We start from the raw sequence: 17,900 nt of genomic DNA on the forward strand, positions 1-17,900 counted from the left end.
GATATAAATTTGGTCAAACATTGTGTAGATTGACTTTGATCAAATTTTATACGCGGGGTAAAAAAAAATCGAGGGAGTACCGTCCGCAGATCATAGGCGGATGTGAAACAAAATCATGATTCTTTATTCCTTTTTTGGTGAGGATTTTTTATTGTGGAGAACATGATCCATAATTCCATTGTAACTCTGAAACCAAATACTGACGAAAGGGGGTTTATATACATGAGCTAACGCAATACCTGGAGAACGTACCATTTTTACAAGCATGCAATTGCTTTTTATATTGTTTATTTATAGGAGTAGGTAGTATGACGCATTAGATAAAGATATGATGATGACTTCTGCTTACATATCATTGTCGTTATCCACCATTCTTACAAAGATGGAAATGCTACTCGGTTGAATTGCCCATGCATATCTCCGGTCTCTACGATGAGCATGGGCTAGATAGCACCGCCCGGAGAACCGGACTAGATAGCACCCCCGGGAGAACGGAAGAAAATCAGCAGGATCGTCGACCAGCTTGTGCAAAATATGTACGCGCATGCACACGTAAGGTTACTTGGCGGAGCAGATACCATGCATAAGTATATAAAGAAAACATGAGATGTTGAACAACCAATCAGGTTGTAGCACCTAGAGCTGACTATTTCAATCCGGTTGATCATTTCCTCTCGTACTTGACTTGTCCTGTTTGATCAAATGCATGCAGAAGTTCCATCATGTCACCACACTATGTGCTTGCGCCACCTTGAGCCAAAGCCAACTCCGACTATATAAGAACATCTACCCATGCCTCCATGGACAAAGCATCTCACAATGGCCTCCTCTTCCTCCTTGTTTCTCCTTGCCGTGCTTCTTGCGGTGGTCTCATGGCAGGCCACTGCCTATGACCCTAGCCCTCTGCAAGACTTCTGCGTCGCCGACATGAAGTCACCTGGTATGTATATGTATCATGTGTATGTATGTATGCATTAATACCAGTGATGCTGTAATGGTCTCGTAGCATATCTGTGGTCACACCTGAGTTATTATGAGTTTTACATGCTATATGTTGATACCAAAACAAGGTATTATAAATTCCTACTTACTCAAAACGCATGCTACTTTGTAAGCTCAGTGTTACTTTTTTTTTGCGGGTAAACTTAGTGTTACTTCCTCCATGCATGCAGTGCGAGTTAATGGATTTCCTTGCAAGGACCCAATGGCCGTCAACCCGGAAGATTTCTTCAATCTAGCCATGCTTGACAAACCTAGGGATACTAAGAACAGCAAGGTTGGGTCCAACGTCACCAACATTAACGTCATCAATTTTCCTGGCCTCAACACCCTTGGTATCTCGCTGGCACGCATCGACTATGGACCATTGGGCGTGAACACACCACATATACATCCCCGTGCCACTGAGCTCCTTACTGTGCTTGAGGGAACTCTCTACCTTGGATTTGTCACATCCAACCCAAATAGGCTCTTCTCCAGGGTGGTCAAGAAGGGTGACGTATTTGTGTTCCCGAAGGCAATGATCCACTTCCAAATGAATCTAGCGCATGACAAGCCAGCAGCTGCGTTGTCATCACTCAGCAGCCAAAACCCAGGAGTTATTTCTATTGCCAATGCAGTCTTTGGATCAAACCCACCCATTTCGGATGATGTTTTGGCCACGGCGTTTCAGGTGGAAAAGAAACTGATTGATTGGCTCCAATCTCAGTTCTGGGAGAATAACCACTACTAATATGTTGTAGTGTTACACCTATAAATAGTATAAAGAATAAATGCCATGTATGTGTGTGCCTGCGAGCCGCGAGTTTTTCATTTCCTTTTGAATCGTGACAATATATGTTGTTTGTTGGATTGATATCATAATATGGTGACAGTTTAAGCAATTCGTTGTTTAGTAAATGGAATATAGTGGTGTCCTCTTCCCTCGTAACTGAAATAGGAGAATCGATGAATTTCATGAGATAACCAATGATAGTGCATGCATGCTATTGCTGGGCACGATATTTAGAGATAAGCTTTAAAGGATTAAGTGTCCCTGAGGGGAGAGCTAAGGGATGATTGGCCCAAGTTCCTTGCCACCACACCTCTGCCTCGGCAGTACTCTAAACGTAGAGAGTTTTTCCGGTGCATCATATGATCTAAAATAAGGTGTAGTATATAATTGATCCAATGCAGTAACACTAGAAGTTTCCTACGGGTTATGGCATGATGGTGCTAACAGAGTATGAAAAAGTAGCTTTATTTTAGATGATATGTTTGCAATAACTTGGCCATGAACTACGAACTCCCTCTGAATCCTCTTTCTAGAGGTGGCAAGGGACCCCTACTGTACATATACTGTTGACTAGTTAAGTTGAGCAGTATCCAACTAAATCTTATTTGTGTTCTTTTAGGGTACTGTTTTTTGCGGGGGACTTTTGGGGAACTCGTTGGGAGGGCAAGGAGCTAATACTCATGGATTAAGAAGACTGGCACATATTATTATTTGTATTTTGTGTGTGCTTATCTCTTGTTTTTGTGGCGGCAACATGTTAGCAGCACGAGAGTGCTCGTAGATTACATGTGTCCCGCACACATTTACTAAAGTTTATTTAGTTATTATCAGATTTGTTTTTAGTTTCATCGAATAGCACAACACCACCAAAACAACAGTTATTGGGGATCCTATGAAATAACAATAAGACATTATCCATGGAAGAGGCTATTTTGTGAGATCCTATGAAATAACAATAAGACATTATCCATGGAAGGGGCTACTTTGTGTTATCTCACGCGACAACCTTAGAATTTGCAGTAGAGTATACCCCTTTGTCCCTTTAATAAGGGGTCCACATTTTGCGTGATTTAACGTTGACCGTGAATTTGGTCAATAATATATGTGCTACATGTCAAACACAAATTAAATACTCCCTCCGATCCATATTAGTTGTCGCTTAAACGGATGTATCTAGACATACTTCAGTGCTAGATACATCCGTTTGAGCGACAACTAATATGGATCGGAAGGAGTAGTACACTTTTTTGTGAAACATAATCCATGTTTAGTTAGTCAATTTAGTGGTTAAACTTGAGTTTTAACATGCATTCGCGGCACTTCAATAGGACGAAGGGAGTACTACTTTTTTGCCTCAATTTGCATGATTAACCAGAGGAGGGTAATTACCAGAAAGCTCCAGAGAATGAGCAAAATAAGGATCAGTGAAGAAAAGAATTTTCTAGATACCAAAAAATTCCAGAAAAAGATGTAATTATTTTTGTGCCAGAAGAAAGACAGGGCGACTGAGCTGTAACTCCCCGGACACACCCGCTGGTGGTCGTTACTCTTGGCGGGATCTAGACTGGCCCCACAGATCAAGAATAGTTTTTTCTATGCACTTTGTCCTCACTCGTGCGCATCCGGGAGCAACTTCCCGATCGGTCACCCATCCTGAAATTACTCCAAGCTGAGCACGCTTAACTTTGGAGTTCTGTCCGAATGACTTTCCGAAAAAGAAGGAATTTCTTATTGATATGAGTAGTCTATCATCCGTATTAAGCCAGGATATCACATTACACCCCACTCAGAGGAACCGGCGTCCTCATCGGGCCACAGGAACGTTCCCTCTTGGCACATACGTCTATGCTTCCAGTCCGGCACATGTGCCATGCTGTGTGCCACGACGGGTCACAAACGTCATGCACAACATGACCGCGCACCTGTCCGCAAGCATCCGTGTAACCGCGAGGGTCGGCTCTGATACCAACTTGTAACTCTCCGGACACACCCGCCGGTGGTCGTTATTCCTGGCGGGATCTAGACTGGCCCCACAGATCAATACTAGTCTTTTCTGCTCACTTTGTCCTCACTCGTGCGCACCCGGGAGCAACTTCTCGATCGGTCACCCATCCTGAAATTACTCCAAGCTAAGCACGCTTAACTTTGGAGTTCTGTCTGAATGAGTTTCCGGAAAAGAAGGAATTCCTTATTGATATGAGTAGTCTATCATCTGTATTAAGCCAGGCTATCACATGAGCCCACCTGGGGGGACTCCTCTGGGACGCATGCGGTAACTCCCTGACAGTGTGGTGTAGTCGCATGGGGCCCACGGGAAGCCCCTAAAAAGATTCAGTACCCATTAATCCTATATTACCGTAAAAGTCACCCTGGAATTTTACTAGATTTTTTCGCTGCTATCTGTGAGCAGACCATAGGCGGAGCACTTTTCTGCTCCCCGAAGGTTGTTTCTACGTGATCCTTTCCCTCTAGAAGGGGAAAAATGAAGGCATCATGGGGATCATCAGCAACCCCATCATCCATCTCCAACCCTAGCTTTCAGTCTATGAACTATTGTCTCACATCCTTTGCCGAGATTACTTTTTGGTGTTGATAACTCTCTATGTTTGATGCTTAGAAGTTTTGTTGGTGAAATATTTATATGTTAAAATTGTTAATCATATCTTCATCCCCACTAATCATGATCCATATGATTTCTTGTGAGAAATCCTTTATGTTCTTGAGGACTTGGGATAAACCTTGTTGCTGGTAATCTTGTGAAGTTTGAATAAAGTTCAATGATTTGACATTATGTTGTGGTATAATTGCGAATGTCAATTGCATATCACCTCACCTTTATGGAACTATAGGAGAACATTGTGTGATTAGTTTATCTATGATGGGTGGTTGGAGTGACATTATTTATCAAACGCTAAGTTTATGAACTATTGCATGAGGGGATATTGGAACCCCCAAGATTTGAAGCTATGGTTAGTTGTTATCTTAAGTGAGTTGTTTATTCAATTAAGAACAACACATTATTATAGGTTCCACCACACAATGAATTATCAAATCAATGAATCTTAACTCAATGAAAGTAACTTGGTGAAACTCATGTATGTCCATGAGAGCGATTTGATCCTTTAAGTAAAACAACTAGCTTTTCCTTAGCACAATTAGGGATTGGGTCACTTGTTGCACTATTGCATGTTTGTTACTATTTGAATTCTTGCAATGATTCTTGTCATCAAACAAACCACCAGACAATCTTTATGGCTTTTATAGCCATTCCTTACTAGTTTCCATCAGCCAATTCATCATGCTCCTCGTTAGGTTTACTTTTGCTTATCAAAAAGGTCTAGAATAGATCCCATGCACTTTGGCATTATCACATAAAAGTTTATAGATATAAGGACATAATTCCCATATGCAATCATGACATGTATGAGTAACCATAAGTGTTGCAATTTACTAATACACAATTTTAATTTATTCAGCATGCATATGCTACTTCCGAGAGATGCCACTAGTCAAATTATGGATACCGGTCTTTTCTTCCTCATAAACAAAATATAGTTTACTTGTTTTTCAGTTCTTTAATCATCTAAATATCAATTTCCTTTGCGTATAAAACTCAATTCAAACAACCTAATGCATTAATTATGGTAACTAACAAAGCTAGTGAAATTTACAACCTCAGTAGTCTAAGTTGCGGACCAAGAGAAGTTCTCTAGTTGTGTGCAAGGCTAATCATTGGCTTATAGAAAATTCCAGGAATTTGATACCGTGGTTCTCAAATACCGAGGGATGATCCTTCTGATACTACAAAGCTTGCTCTTCATACCTCAACAGATATTCATCTAACATGCCCATCACTATTGGCTAGGGATATCACGAAGCGATCAATCAACTAGTGTTTGTATTATTTAGTTCACATAGTCATTGAGCGTTCAATAGTATTTTGTTATTGAAGCTCAATGTCTGAAATCAAGGAAACCCATTCCCTACACCAAAACATAATTATGGGTATTTTCATATATGATATCTATTACGTGCACCCAAATAGTGAAGGAATATGCCCTAGAGGCAATAATAAAGTTGTTATTTATATTTCCTTATATCATGATAAATGTTTATTATTCATGCTAGAATTGTATTAACCAGAAACTTAGTACATGTGTGAATACATAGACAAACAGAGTGTCCCTAGTATGCCTCTACTTGACTAACTCGTTAATCAAAGATGGTTAAGTTTCCTAACCATAGACATGTGTTGTCATTTGATGAACGGGATCACATCATTAGAGAATGATGTGATGGACATGACCCATCCGTTAGCTTAGCATAAATGATCTTTTAGTTTTATTGATATTGCTTTCATCATGACTTATACATGTTCCTCTGACTATGAGATTATGCAACTCCCGAATACCAGAGGAACACCTTGTGTGCTATCAAACGTCACAACGTAACTGGGTGATTATAAATATGCTCTACAGGTGTCTCTGATGGTGTTTGTTGAGTTGGCATAGGTTGAGATTAGGATTTGTCACTCTGTTTATCGGAGAGGTATCTCTGGGCCCTCTCGGTAATGCTCATCACTATAAGCTTTGCAAGCAATGTGACTAATGAGTTAGTTGCATGATGATGCATTACGGAACGAGTAAACAGACTTGTCGGTAACGAGATTGAACTAGGTATGATGAGATTCATCATAACTTAAAATAAGATTAGTCACAACTTAAAATCTTGGGGCTCCTAGACAACATATTCAACTCACTTGACTAAATTGGCCACAAGTTTCCCCCTTCCTCCTCCATGCCTTAATTTTGCAGACACTAACACTGAAAGTTCCATATTTATGTTATTTTGTTTACTATACCTTATAGTTTGTCCCTTAAATTTTATATGCATGTATATTATATCTTCTCTGCACGTATGTATTTTCATAATTGTTCTAAAACTCTTTTGAATGGATTTTAATGATTCAACCCAAACTGGTTTCCCCCAAATATTTACTCTCTATGTTTTTTATACAAATTGTGAATTGTTAGGTGTATTTATTCTGAAAGGGAAGGATCATTAAGTAGCCTCCAATAGTAACTCCTCTAATCATAGTAGCAAAAATGGGCATACCAGTCCCAAATCATTCTCAAGAGTTAGTGCATTGGTCACTGTGGAGTAATAAAAGGTAATGGAGAGAGTGAGTATTTGTGATAATCTCCATGTAGCAATATAATCTTTTTAATCATGAACTTACAATTGTATTCAAGTAATTGATTGCAAATAATTAATTAATAGCTCTTGAACAATGTTGAACCAAATTGTTTGGACTGTATACGCATCTGAAAGTCAAGTTCCAATTCAGAATGAACATGCACTGGACTACTCCCAGGAAGTGAGTTCTTGTATCACAATTGTTGGTCTACTCCTAGTTTAATGATGGAAAAATTCCTATGATCTAGGTAGTTCAAGTAAAGATTACCTTACAAAAGGTGCACACACGAGATTATGGTATAGTAGTGTCCGTAGTTCTGTTTGTTGGGGAACGTAGTACTTCAAAAAAATCCTACAATCATGCAAGATCTATCTATGAGAAGCATAGCAACGAGCGGGGAGAGTGTGTCCACGTACCCTCGTAGACCGAAAGTGGAAGCGTTTAGTAACACGGTTGATGTAGTCGAATGTCTTCGGGGTCCAACCAATCCAAGTACCGAACGCACGGCACCTCCGTGATCTGCACACGTTCAGCTCGGTGAAGTCCCTTGAACTCTTGATCCAGTTGAGGCCGAGGGAGAGTTTCGTCAGCACGACGGCGTGGTGACGGTGATGATGATGTTACCAGCGCAGGGCTTTGCCTAAGCACTATGACGATATGACCGAGGTGTTAACTGTGGAGGGGGCGCCGCATGATGACCCACAAGTGTAGGGGATCTATCGTAGCCTTTTCGATAAGTAAGAGTGTCGAACCCAACGAGGAGCAGAAGGAAATGATAAGCAGTTTTCAATAAGGTATTCTCTGCAAGCACTAAAATTATCGGTGACAGATAGTTTTGTGATAAGGTAATTTGTAATGAGTAGCAAGTAATAAAAGTAAATAAGATGCAGCAAGATGGCCCAATCCTTTTTGTAGCAAAGGACAAGCCTGTACAAACTCTTATACGAAGGAAAGCGCTCCCGAGGACACATGGGAATTATCGTCAAGCTAGTTTTCATCACGTTCATATGATTCGCGTTCGGTACTTTGATAATTTGATATGTGGGTGGACTGGTGCTTGGGTACTGCCCTTACTTGGACAAGCATCCCACTCATGATTAACCCCTATTGCAAGCATCCACAACTACAACAAAAGTATTAAGGTAAACCTAACCATAGCATGAAACATATGGATCCAAATCAGCCCCTTACGAAGCAACGCATAAACTAGGGTTTAAGCTTCTGTCACTCTAGCAACCCATCATCTACTTATTACTTCCCAATGCCTCCCTCTAGGCCCAAACAATGGTGAAGTTTCATGTAGTTGACGTTCACATGACACAACTAGAGGGATGACAACATACATCTCATCAAAATATCGAACGAATACCAAATTCACATGACTACTTATAGCAAGACTTCTCCCATGTCCTCAAGAACAAACGTAACTACTCACAAAGCATATTCATGTTCATAATCAGAGGGGTATTAATATGCATAATGGATCTACACATATGATCTTCCACCAAGTAAACCAACTAGCATCAACTACAAGGAGTAATCAACACTACTAGCAACCCACAGGTACCAATCTGAGGTTTGGATACAAAGATTGGATACAAGAGCTGAACTAGGGTTTGAGATGAGATGGTGCTGGTGGAGATGTTGATGGATATTAACCCCCTCCTGATGAGAGGGTCATTGGTGATGACGATGGTGATGATTTCCCCCTCCCGGAGGGAAGTTCCCCGGCAGAACAGCTCTGCCGGAGCCCTAGATTGGTTCCGCCAAGGTTCCATCTCGTGGCGGCGGAATTTCTTCCCGAAAGCTTGCTTATGATTTTTTCCTCGATGAAAGACTCCATATAGCCAAAGATGGGCATCAGAGGGCCACCAGGGGGCCCACGAGGCAGGGGGCGCGCCCCCACCCTCGTCGCCAGGGTGTGGGCCCCCTCTGGTACTTTCTTCTCTCAGTATTTTTATTAATTCCAAAAATGACTTCCGTGAAGTTTCAAGACTTTTGGAGCTATGCAGAATAGGTCTCTAATATTTGCTCCTTCTTCAGCCCAGAATTCCAGCTGCCGGCATTCTCCCTCTTCATGTAAACCTAGTAAAATAAGAGAGAATAAGCATAAGTATTGTGATATAATGTGTTATAACAGCCCATAATGCAATAAATATCGATATAAAAGCATCATGCAAAATGGACGTATCAACTCCCCCAAGCTTAGACCTCGCTTGTCCTCAAGAGAAAGCCGAAATCGAAAAATATGTCCACATGTTTGGAGATAGAGGTGTCGATAAAAATAAAATACGTACATGAGGCATCATGATCATTCTTAGAATAGCAACATATATATACATATATATACATCATGATCATTCTTAGAACAGCAATATATATATATATATATAAATATATATGTTGCTGTTCTAAGAATGATTATGATGCCCTCATGTACGTATATATATTGTCATATGATCTTTTATGCTAAAGTAACAATTCTATCACAATTTCAAGTATGAATCATAAACTTCATTGAGAACCAACAAACTCTAATCTCAATCATTGAGGCAATTCCAATTTATCATAACATAGGAAAGATTCAATATAAGAGCTTTTCAGCAAGTCCACATACTCAACTATCATTTAATCTTTCACAATTGCTAACACTCATGCAATATTTATGTGTATGAAGTTTTAATCGGACACAGAGAAAGATAGGGGCTTATAGTTTTGCCTCCCAACTTTTTACCTCAAGGATAATGTCAACAATAATAGTTCATGAAAACTCACATCCAATTAGCTATATATATCATGATCTTTCCAACACATTGTGCTTGCCAAAGGATAAAATGTAAAAAGGAAAGGTGAATATCACCATGACTCTTTGCATGAAGTATAAGACAAGAATAAAAGATAGGCCCTTCGCAGAGGGAAGCAGAGGTTGTCATGCGCTTTTATGGTTGGATGCACAAAATCTTATTGCAAAAGAACGTCACTTTATATTGCCGCTTGTGATATGGACCTTTATTATGCAGTCTGTCGCTTTTATTTCTTCCACATCACAAGATCGTATAATGCTTATTTTCTCCACATTAATAGATCATATATATTTAGGGAGCAATTTTTATTGCGTGCACCGATGACAACTTACTTGATGGATCTTACTCAATCCATAGGTAGGTATGGTGGACTCTCATGGCAAAAACGGGTTTAGGGATATTTGGAAGCACAAGTAGTATCTCTACTTGGTGCAAAGAAATTGGCTAGCATGAGAGGGAAAGGCAAGCTCAACATGTTGGATGATCCATGACAATATAATTTATCTCGGATGTAAGAAAACATAACCCATTACATTGTCTTCCTTGTCCAACATCAACTCTTTAGCATATCATACTTTAATGAGTGCTCATAATTATAAAATATGTCCAAGATAGTATATTTATATGTGAAAACCTCTATTTCTTTATTACTTCCTAGTAATTGCAACGATGACCAAAACTAAGTTTGTCAACTCTCAACAACTTTTATTCATCATACACTTAATATGTGAGCTCATTACTCTCCATAAGATTCATATGATCTCTTTATTTCTTTTTATTTCTTTTTATTTCTTCTCTTTTATTTTATTCCCTCAAGATCATAGCAAAATAATCCAGCCCTTGACTCAACACTAATCTTTATTATATATAGCTCACGGACTCGATTACATAGGAAGATCATAAAGCAAAACTCACAACTAGATCATACTAAAACTTTATTCCACTAGATCAAGATATTATCAAAAGGATCGAACTAAGAAAAACGGTAAACATAAAATTGATGGTGATACGATACCGGAGCTCTCGCCCAAGCTTGGCAGTTGCCAAGGGGAGTGCCCATACCCATGTGTTTATGTTTCCTTCTTCGGGGTTGGTGATGTGATATTCTTGGCGATGATGCCCCTCAGGATACGATTCTCTTCCTCGAGCTTATTGACTTGCTGCTTGAGGTCCATTATTTCTTTATGGAGCTTGCCCGTGAGGGCTAAAGCTCCTTTCACTCAAGGATGTTGCATAGCTGCGGGAGAACAAGTAACACTCTTTTTCATATTTTCATAACACTACAAAAAAATACACTTCCGTGATGATACGTGTTTGTCACAGTAGGTTGCGTTTTTTGTCATGCATGTACATCCATGACAAATTTATGACAAAATCAAGATAGTCATACATGTGCTGTCGTAGAAGTGTTCCATGACATTACCAAAATTATCATCACGGAAGTGTCCACTTCCATGACGATAAATCGCGCGTCACAGAAGTGCTTTCGTCAAGGGTGACCGACACGTGGCATCCACCGTAATGGAACGCTGTTAAGCTATCGGGTCGGGTTTTGGATCCGATAACCCGTTAACAGCCCCGACCAATGGGAAATTTCCACGTGTAAAATTCTTATTGGCCGGACGAAACACGTGTCAGCTCGTCAGTGGGTCAGATAGGCGCCTATGATACGTCGACACGTGGCACGACCCAACAGAGGCCCATTCCTGTAAAAAGGTCGGCTCGTTTGACTTGGTCAAAAGGTGGCGGGCCGGCCCATGTAAAGCCTGTTAATGGTCTGTTCGCATATAGCCCATTTACAGCCCGCTAACCCAAGGCCCATTACGCCCTATCGGAATTAGGCCCAGTAGCGTCATCTGGGCCATCCAATATGATTCCAGCCCGTTTTCACTTCTGGCCCATGTATGGCCCATGATGTCTTTCGGCCCATATGAGGCCCTATGTAACTTTTGGCCTATTAACGGCCCGTGGTGAAACTGGCCCGTAATGAACAGTGTATCACTTTACACCCATTAACGGCCCGTGGTGAAACTGGCCCATAATGAACACCGTATCACTTTATACCCATTAACGGCCCGTTATTCCATTGGGCCGTTTCCAGCCCATGTTATCTTTCGGCCTTCTCAGAGCCCATTTATTCTTGGGCTCATTTCCAGCATTCGTTTACTTACGGCCCGTTACTGTCATTTTCTGCTTGTGGGCCAAATTCAGCCCGTGGTTACAGTCGGCCCGTTTGTGGTCCGTTAATACATTGGGCCGTTTTCATAGCGTCATCAAATACGGCCTATTAACGATGGCCTGTTACGGTCAGCCCATGAACGGACGATTCCAACTCTAGCCCGTTTATGGCCATAATGCGGCCTGTTATTGGCCCATGTTTGGCCAATCGATCATACGGCCCGTATAAGGCCCATTGATGATATGGCTCGTAGAAGGCCCATTGTTTCTACGGCCCGTAGAAGGCCTACTGTTTCTATCGCCCGTAGAAGGCCCACTGTTTCTATGGCCCGTAGGAGGCCCAGTGTCACTACAGTAAATATTAGCCCATGGTTATTGTGGCCTAGTTTTAAAAAATAGGTTATTGCAGCCACTAGTTAACCGTGGAAAAAGAACTGCAATGACTACAAGAAAACAAATAAACAAGACAACAAGGAAATAAATAAGCAAGCAACTAACGCTAGGCTATCACGGCTATTACACATATTACATCCACTGGGCATCAAATTTCGCCACCAGTGCAAATATAGGGAACAAAGTAGCATATCATATACACTGGCCGTCAAAATTGGCCACCAGTGCAAATAAACGCGGGAGCAAAACAAGAGCATAACTGAAACAACTTCAGAAGAGCTCAAGAAACGTTATCCTGGGTATCCACCATGCTGGCAATAAGCTTAGCAAGCTGATTGGCTTTGTCCAGTTTGGCGCTAAAATCCTCCAATGCTTGCTGTTGCACCAAAAAGTATGCATCTGAATGCTCCAGGGACTTCTGCAGTCCTTCCGCTTCTTGTCGCAGCACAGCTGATCGATGTCTTTCAGCTTGTAGTTGAGACTCAAGAAACCGAACTGATTCAGACAGTGTGTTTGAATAGCTTGTGCAAGCGGTAGTGGCCAGTAACTCCAACACTAAACCAAGACAGGATGTGTCACTATCTTGAACCTTATCTGCATTACTTCCTTTACCGTTGCTTAATAAGGCACTCTTCCACAATATTCTGTCAGCATTCTAAAAGAAGAAACAAGCAGACACATAACAAGTTTAGCATGGACTAGTATATGAAACTCATTTCGGTGAACCAGTTCATTAGTAAGGTGGACAGGATTAAACTACCAAGTCTTCTATTGCCAAGTACTAGTACATACACTACTAGGAAAAGGCCTACTAGTGGCGCACCAGTTTTGCCTACTAATGGTGCACTACTGGTGCGTCACTAGTACCACGCCACTAGTATTTTTTACTAATGGCGCACCACGCCGTGCGCCATTAGTATAGGCCACCATGCGCCATTAGTATCTGGCATACTAATGACGCACTGTGGGGTGATGCGCCATTAGTATGAATATTAGGTTTTTTTTACTTTTCTGAATTTTGCACAGGTTACAAAATATATTATTGGACAGAATATAGACAGCACCCCACAACAAGAGCAGATTCATCGAATACAATAGAAGATTAGTCTCCGAATACAATTCATCATATTAGTCTCCGAATTCAAAAGACAGAACAAAGATAGAACATTACAAGTCTCGAGACCGCGAGTAGCGAGTTTGTCAGAAGTAATACTAAGATAGAACATTACAAGTCTCGAACCAACCCTACTTAATTGTTCTTAGCACATGATCATCAGTATTAGGCAGGACCTAAATACCTTATTTAAGGTAAAATAGCATAAAACAATATAGACCCTCACTCTCCATTATGGAGAATGGAGATCATCCTGTCTCCAATTCTTGCGCTTCGCTTCCTTTTGCTTCCAAGAACCTCCTTACGACTGTCCATACATTTTTTCCATCCTTTGATTTTCATGTCTCCACTTCTTTTAGAAATCTCGTATGGACAGTTGAGATTCGTAGGATGACATGGCTGTATGTGTTGGGGAACGTAGCAGAAATTCAAAATTTTCCTACGTGTCACCAAGATCTATCTATGGAGAGATCAGCAACGAGGGAAGGAGAGTGCGTCTACATACCCTTGTAGATCGCTAAGCGGAAGCGTTCAAGTGAACGGGGTTGATGGAGTCATACTCATCGTGATTCAAATCACCGATGACCAAGTGCCGAATGCACGGCACCTCCGCGTTCAACACACGTGCAGCCCGGTGACGTCTCCCACGCCTTGATCCAGCAAGGAGAGAGGGAGAGGTTGAGGAAGACTCCATCCAGTAGTAGCACAATGGCGTGGTGGTGATGGAGGAGCGTGGCAATCCTGTAGGGCTTCGCCAAGCACCACAGAAGAGGAGGGAGAGAGAGATGCAGGGCTGCACCAACGAGAGATCGAATCGCGTCTGTTATGGGCAGCCCTAGGCCTCATATATATATAGGGAAGGGGAGGGGCTGCGCCCCCTCTAGGGTTCCCACCCCCTAGGGGGGCGGCAGCCCTAGATGGGGATCAAGGATGGTGGCCAAGAGGGGGAGAGGAGAGGGAGGCGCACCAATATGGGCCTTAAGGCCCATATCCCTTAGGGTTTGCCCCCTTTCCACCTCTTAGGCGCCATGGGCCCTTGTGGGAGGCGCACCAGCCCACTAAGGGGCTGGTCCCTCACCACTCTTAGCCCACGCAAGCCTCCGGGGTTGGTGGCCCCACTTGGTGGACCCCCGGGACCCTCCCGGTGGTCCCGGTACATTACCGATAAACCCCGAAACTCTTCCGGTGACCAAAACAGGACTTCCCATATATAAATCTTTACCTCCGGACCATTCCCGAACTCCTCGTGACGTCCGGAATCTCATCTGGGACTCCGAACAATATTTGGTTACCACATACAAACTTCCTTTATAACCCTAGCGTCATCGAACCTTAAGTGTGTAGACCCTACGGGTTCGGGAGACATGCAGACATGACCGAGACGTTCTCCGGTCAATAACCAATAGCGGGATCTAGATACCCATGTTGGCTCCCACATGTTCCACGATGATCTCATCGGATGAACCACGATGTCAAGGACTTAATCAATCCCGTATACAATTCCCTTTGTCTATCGGTATGATACTTGCCCGAGATTCGATCGTTGGTATCCCGATACCTTGTTCAATCTCATTCCTGGCAAGTCTCTTTACTCGTTCCGTAACTCATCATCCCGTGATCAACTCCTTGATCACATTGTGCACATTATGATGATGTCCTACCGAGTGGGCCCAGAGATACCTCTCCGTCACATGGAGTGACAAATCCCAGTCTCGATTCGTGCCAACCCAACAGACACTTTCGGATATACCTGTAGTGCACCTTTATAGTCACCTAGTTACGTTGTGACGTTTGGTACACCCAAAGCACTCCTACGGTATTCGGGAGCTGCACAATCTCATGATCTAAGGAAATGATACTTGACATTAGAAAAGCTTTAGCATACGAACTACACGATCTAGTGCTATGCTTAGGATTGGGTCTTGTCCATCACATCATTCTTCTAATGATGTGATCCCGTTATCAACGACATCCAATGTCCATGGTTAGGAAACCATAACCATCTATTGATCAACGAGCTAGTCAACTAGAGGCTCACTAGGGACATGGTGTTGTCTATGTATCCACACATGTATCTGAGTTTCCTATCAATACAATTATAGCATGGATAATAAACGATTATCATGAACAAGGAAATATAATAATAATCAATTTATTATTGCCTCTAGGGCATATTTCCAACAGTCTCCCACTTGCACTAGAGTCAATAATCTAGTTCACATCGCCATGTGATTAACACTCACAGGTCACATCCCCATGTGACTAATACCCAAAGAGTTTACTAGAGTCAGTAGTCTAGTTCACATCACTATGTGATTAACACTCAATGAGTTATAGGTTTGATCATGTTGCTTGTGAGAGAGGTTTTAGTCAATGGGTCTGAACCTTTCGGATCTGTGTGTGCTTTACAAATCTCTATGTCATCTCCTAGATGCAGCTACCATGCTCTATTTGGAGCTATTCCAAATAACTGTTCTACTATACGAATCTAGTTTACTACTCAGAATAATCTGGATTAGTGTCGAAGCTTGCATCGGCGTAACCCTTTACGACGAACTCTTTTACCACCTCCATAATCGAGAAAATTCCTTAGTCCACTAGTTACTAAGGATAACTTTGACCGCTGTCCTGTGATCCATTCTTCGATCACTCTTGTACCCCTTGACTGACTCATGGCAAGGCACACTTCAGGTGTGGTACACAGCATAGCATACTGTAGAGCCTATGTCTTAAGCATAGGGGACGACCTTCGTCCTTTCTCTCTATTCTGCCGTGGTCGAGCTTTAAGTCTTAAATTCATACCTTACAACTCAGGCAAGAACTCCTTCTTTGACTGATCCATCTTGAACACCTTCAAGATCATGTCAAGGTATGTGCTCATTTGAAAGTACCATTAAGCGTTTTGATCTATCCTTATAGATCTTGATGCTCAATGTTCAAGTAGCTTGATCCAGGCTTTCCATTGAAAAACACTTTCCAAATAACCCTATATGCTTTCCAGAAATTCTACGTCATTTCTGATCCATAATATGTCAACAACATATACTCATCAGAAATTCTATAGTGCTCCCACTCACTTCTTTGGAAATACAAGTTTCTCATAAACTTTGTATAAACCCAAAAACTTTGATCATCTCATCAAAGCATACCTTCCAACTCCGAGATGCTTACTCCAGTCCTTAGAAGGATTGCTGCAGCTTTGCATACTTATTAGCATCTTTCAGGATTGACAAAACCTTCTGGTTGTATCACATACAACCTTTCCTCAAGAAAATGTCGAGGAAACAATGTTTGACATCCTATCTGCAAGATTTCATAAATAATGCAGTAATCGCTAATATAATTCCAACAGACTCTTAGCATCGCTACGAGTGAGAAAGTCTCATCGTAGTCAACTCCTTGAACTTGTCGGGAAACATCTTAATGACAAGTCGAGCTTTCTCAATGGTGACACTTACCATCATTGTCTGTCTTCCTTTTAAAATTCATGTGTACCTAACAGTCTTACGACCAGCAAGTAGTTCTGTCAAAGTCTACACTTTGTTTCCATACATGGATCCTCTGTCGGATTTTATGGCCTCGAGCCATTTATCAGAATCCGGGCCCACCATCGCTTTCTCCATAGCTCGTAGGTTCATTGTTGTCTAGCAACATGACTTCCAAGACAGGATTACGTACCACTCTGAAGTAGCACGCATCCTTGTCATCCCACGAGTTTCGGTAGTGACTTGATCTGAAGTTTCATGATCACTATCATAAGCTTCTACTTCAATTGGTGTAGGTGCCACAGGAACGACTCCCTGTGCCCTGCCACACGCTAGTTGAAGTGACGGTTTAATAACCTCATCAAGTCTCCACCATCCTCCCACTCAATTCTTTCGAGAGAAACTTTTCCTCGAGAAAGGACCCGATTCTAGAAACAATCCCTTATTGCTTTCGGATCTGAGACAGGAGGTATACCCAACTGTTTTGGGTGTCCTATGAAGATGCATTTATCCTCTTTGGGTTCGAGCTTATCAGCCTGAAACTTTTTCACATAAGCGTCGCAGCCCCAAACTTTTAAGAAATAACAGCTTAGGTTTCTCTAAACCATAGTTCATACGGTGTCATCTCATCGGAATTACGTGGTGCCCTATTTAAAGTGAATGTGGTTGTCTCTAATGCCTAACCCATAAACTATCGTGGTAATTCGATAAGAGACATCATGGTATGCATCATATCCAATAGGGTGCAGTTATGATGTTCGGACACACCATCACACTATGGTGTTCTAGGTTGTATTAGTTGTGAAACAATTTCCACAATGTCTTAATTTTGTGCCAAACTCGTAATTCAGATATTCATCTCTATGATCATATCATAGATATTTTATCCTCTTGTCATGACGATCTTTCAACTTCACCCTGAAATTACTTGAACCTTTCAATAATTCAGACTCGT

General features: G+C 41.7%; 1 protein-coding gene across 1 annotated transcript; it reads left to right on the forward strand.

Moving 5' to 3' along the window:
• The first annotated feature begins 819 nt into the window (after window positions 1-819).
• LOC119296937 (germin-like protein 8-4) lies at window positions 820-1,875 on the forward strand. Its single transcript, XM_037574938.1, has 2 exons — window positions 820-940; window positions 1,173-1,875. Exons 1-2 carry the CDS (start codon window positions 820-822, stop codon window positions 1,730-1,732), a joined length of 681 nt encoding a protein of 226 aa, XP_037430835.1. The 3' UTR covers window positions 1,733-1,875.
• The last annotated feature ends 16,025 nt before the right edge of the window (window positions 1,876-17,900 follow it).

The sequence above is a fragment of the Triticum dicoccoides genome, chromosome 5A (genome assembly GCF_002162155.2).
Source record: "Triticum dicoccoides isolate Atlit2015 ecotype Zavitan chromosome 5A, WEW_v2.0, whole genome shotgun sequence".
In the NCBI taxonomy this organism is placed as follows: domain Eukaryota; kingdom Viridiplantae; phylum Streptophyta; class Magnoliopsida; order Poales; family Poaceae; genus Triticum; species Triticum dicoccoides.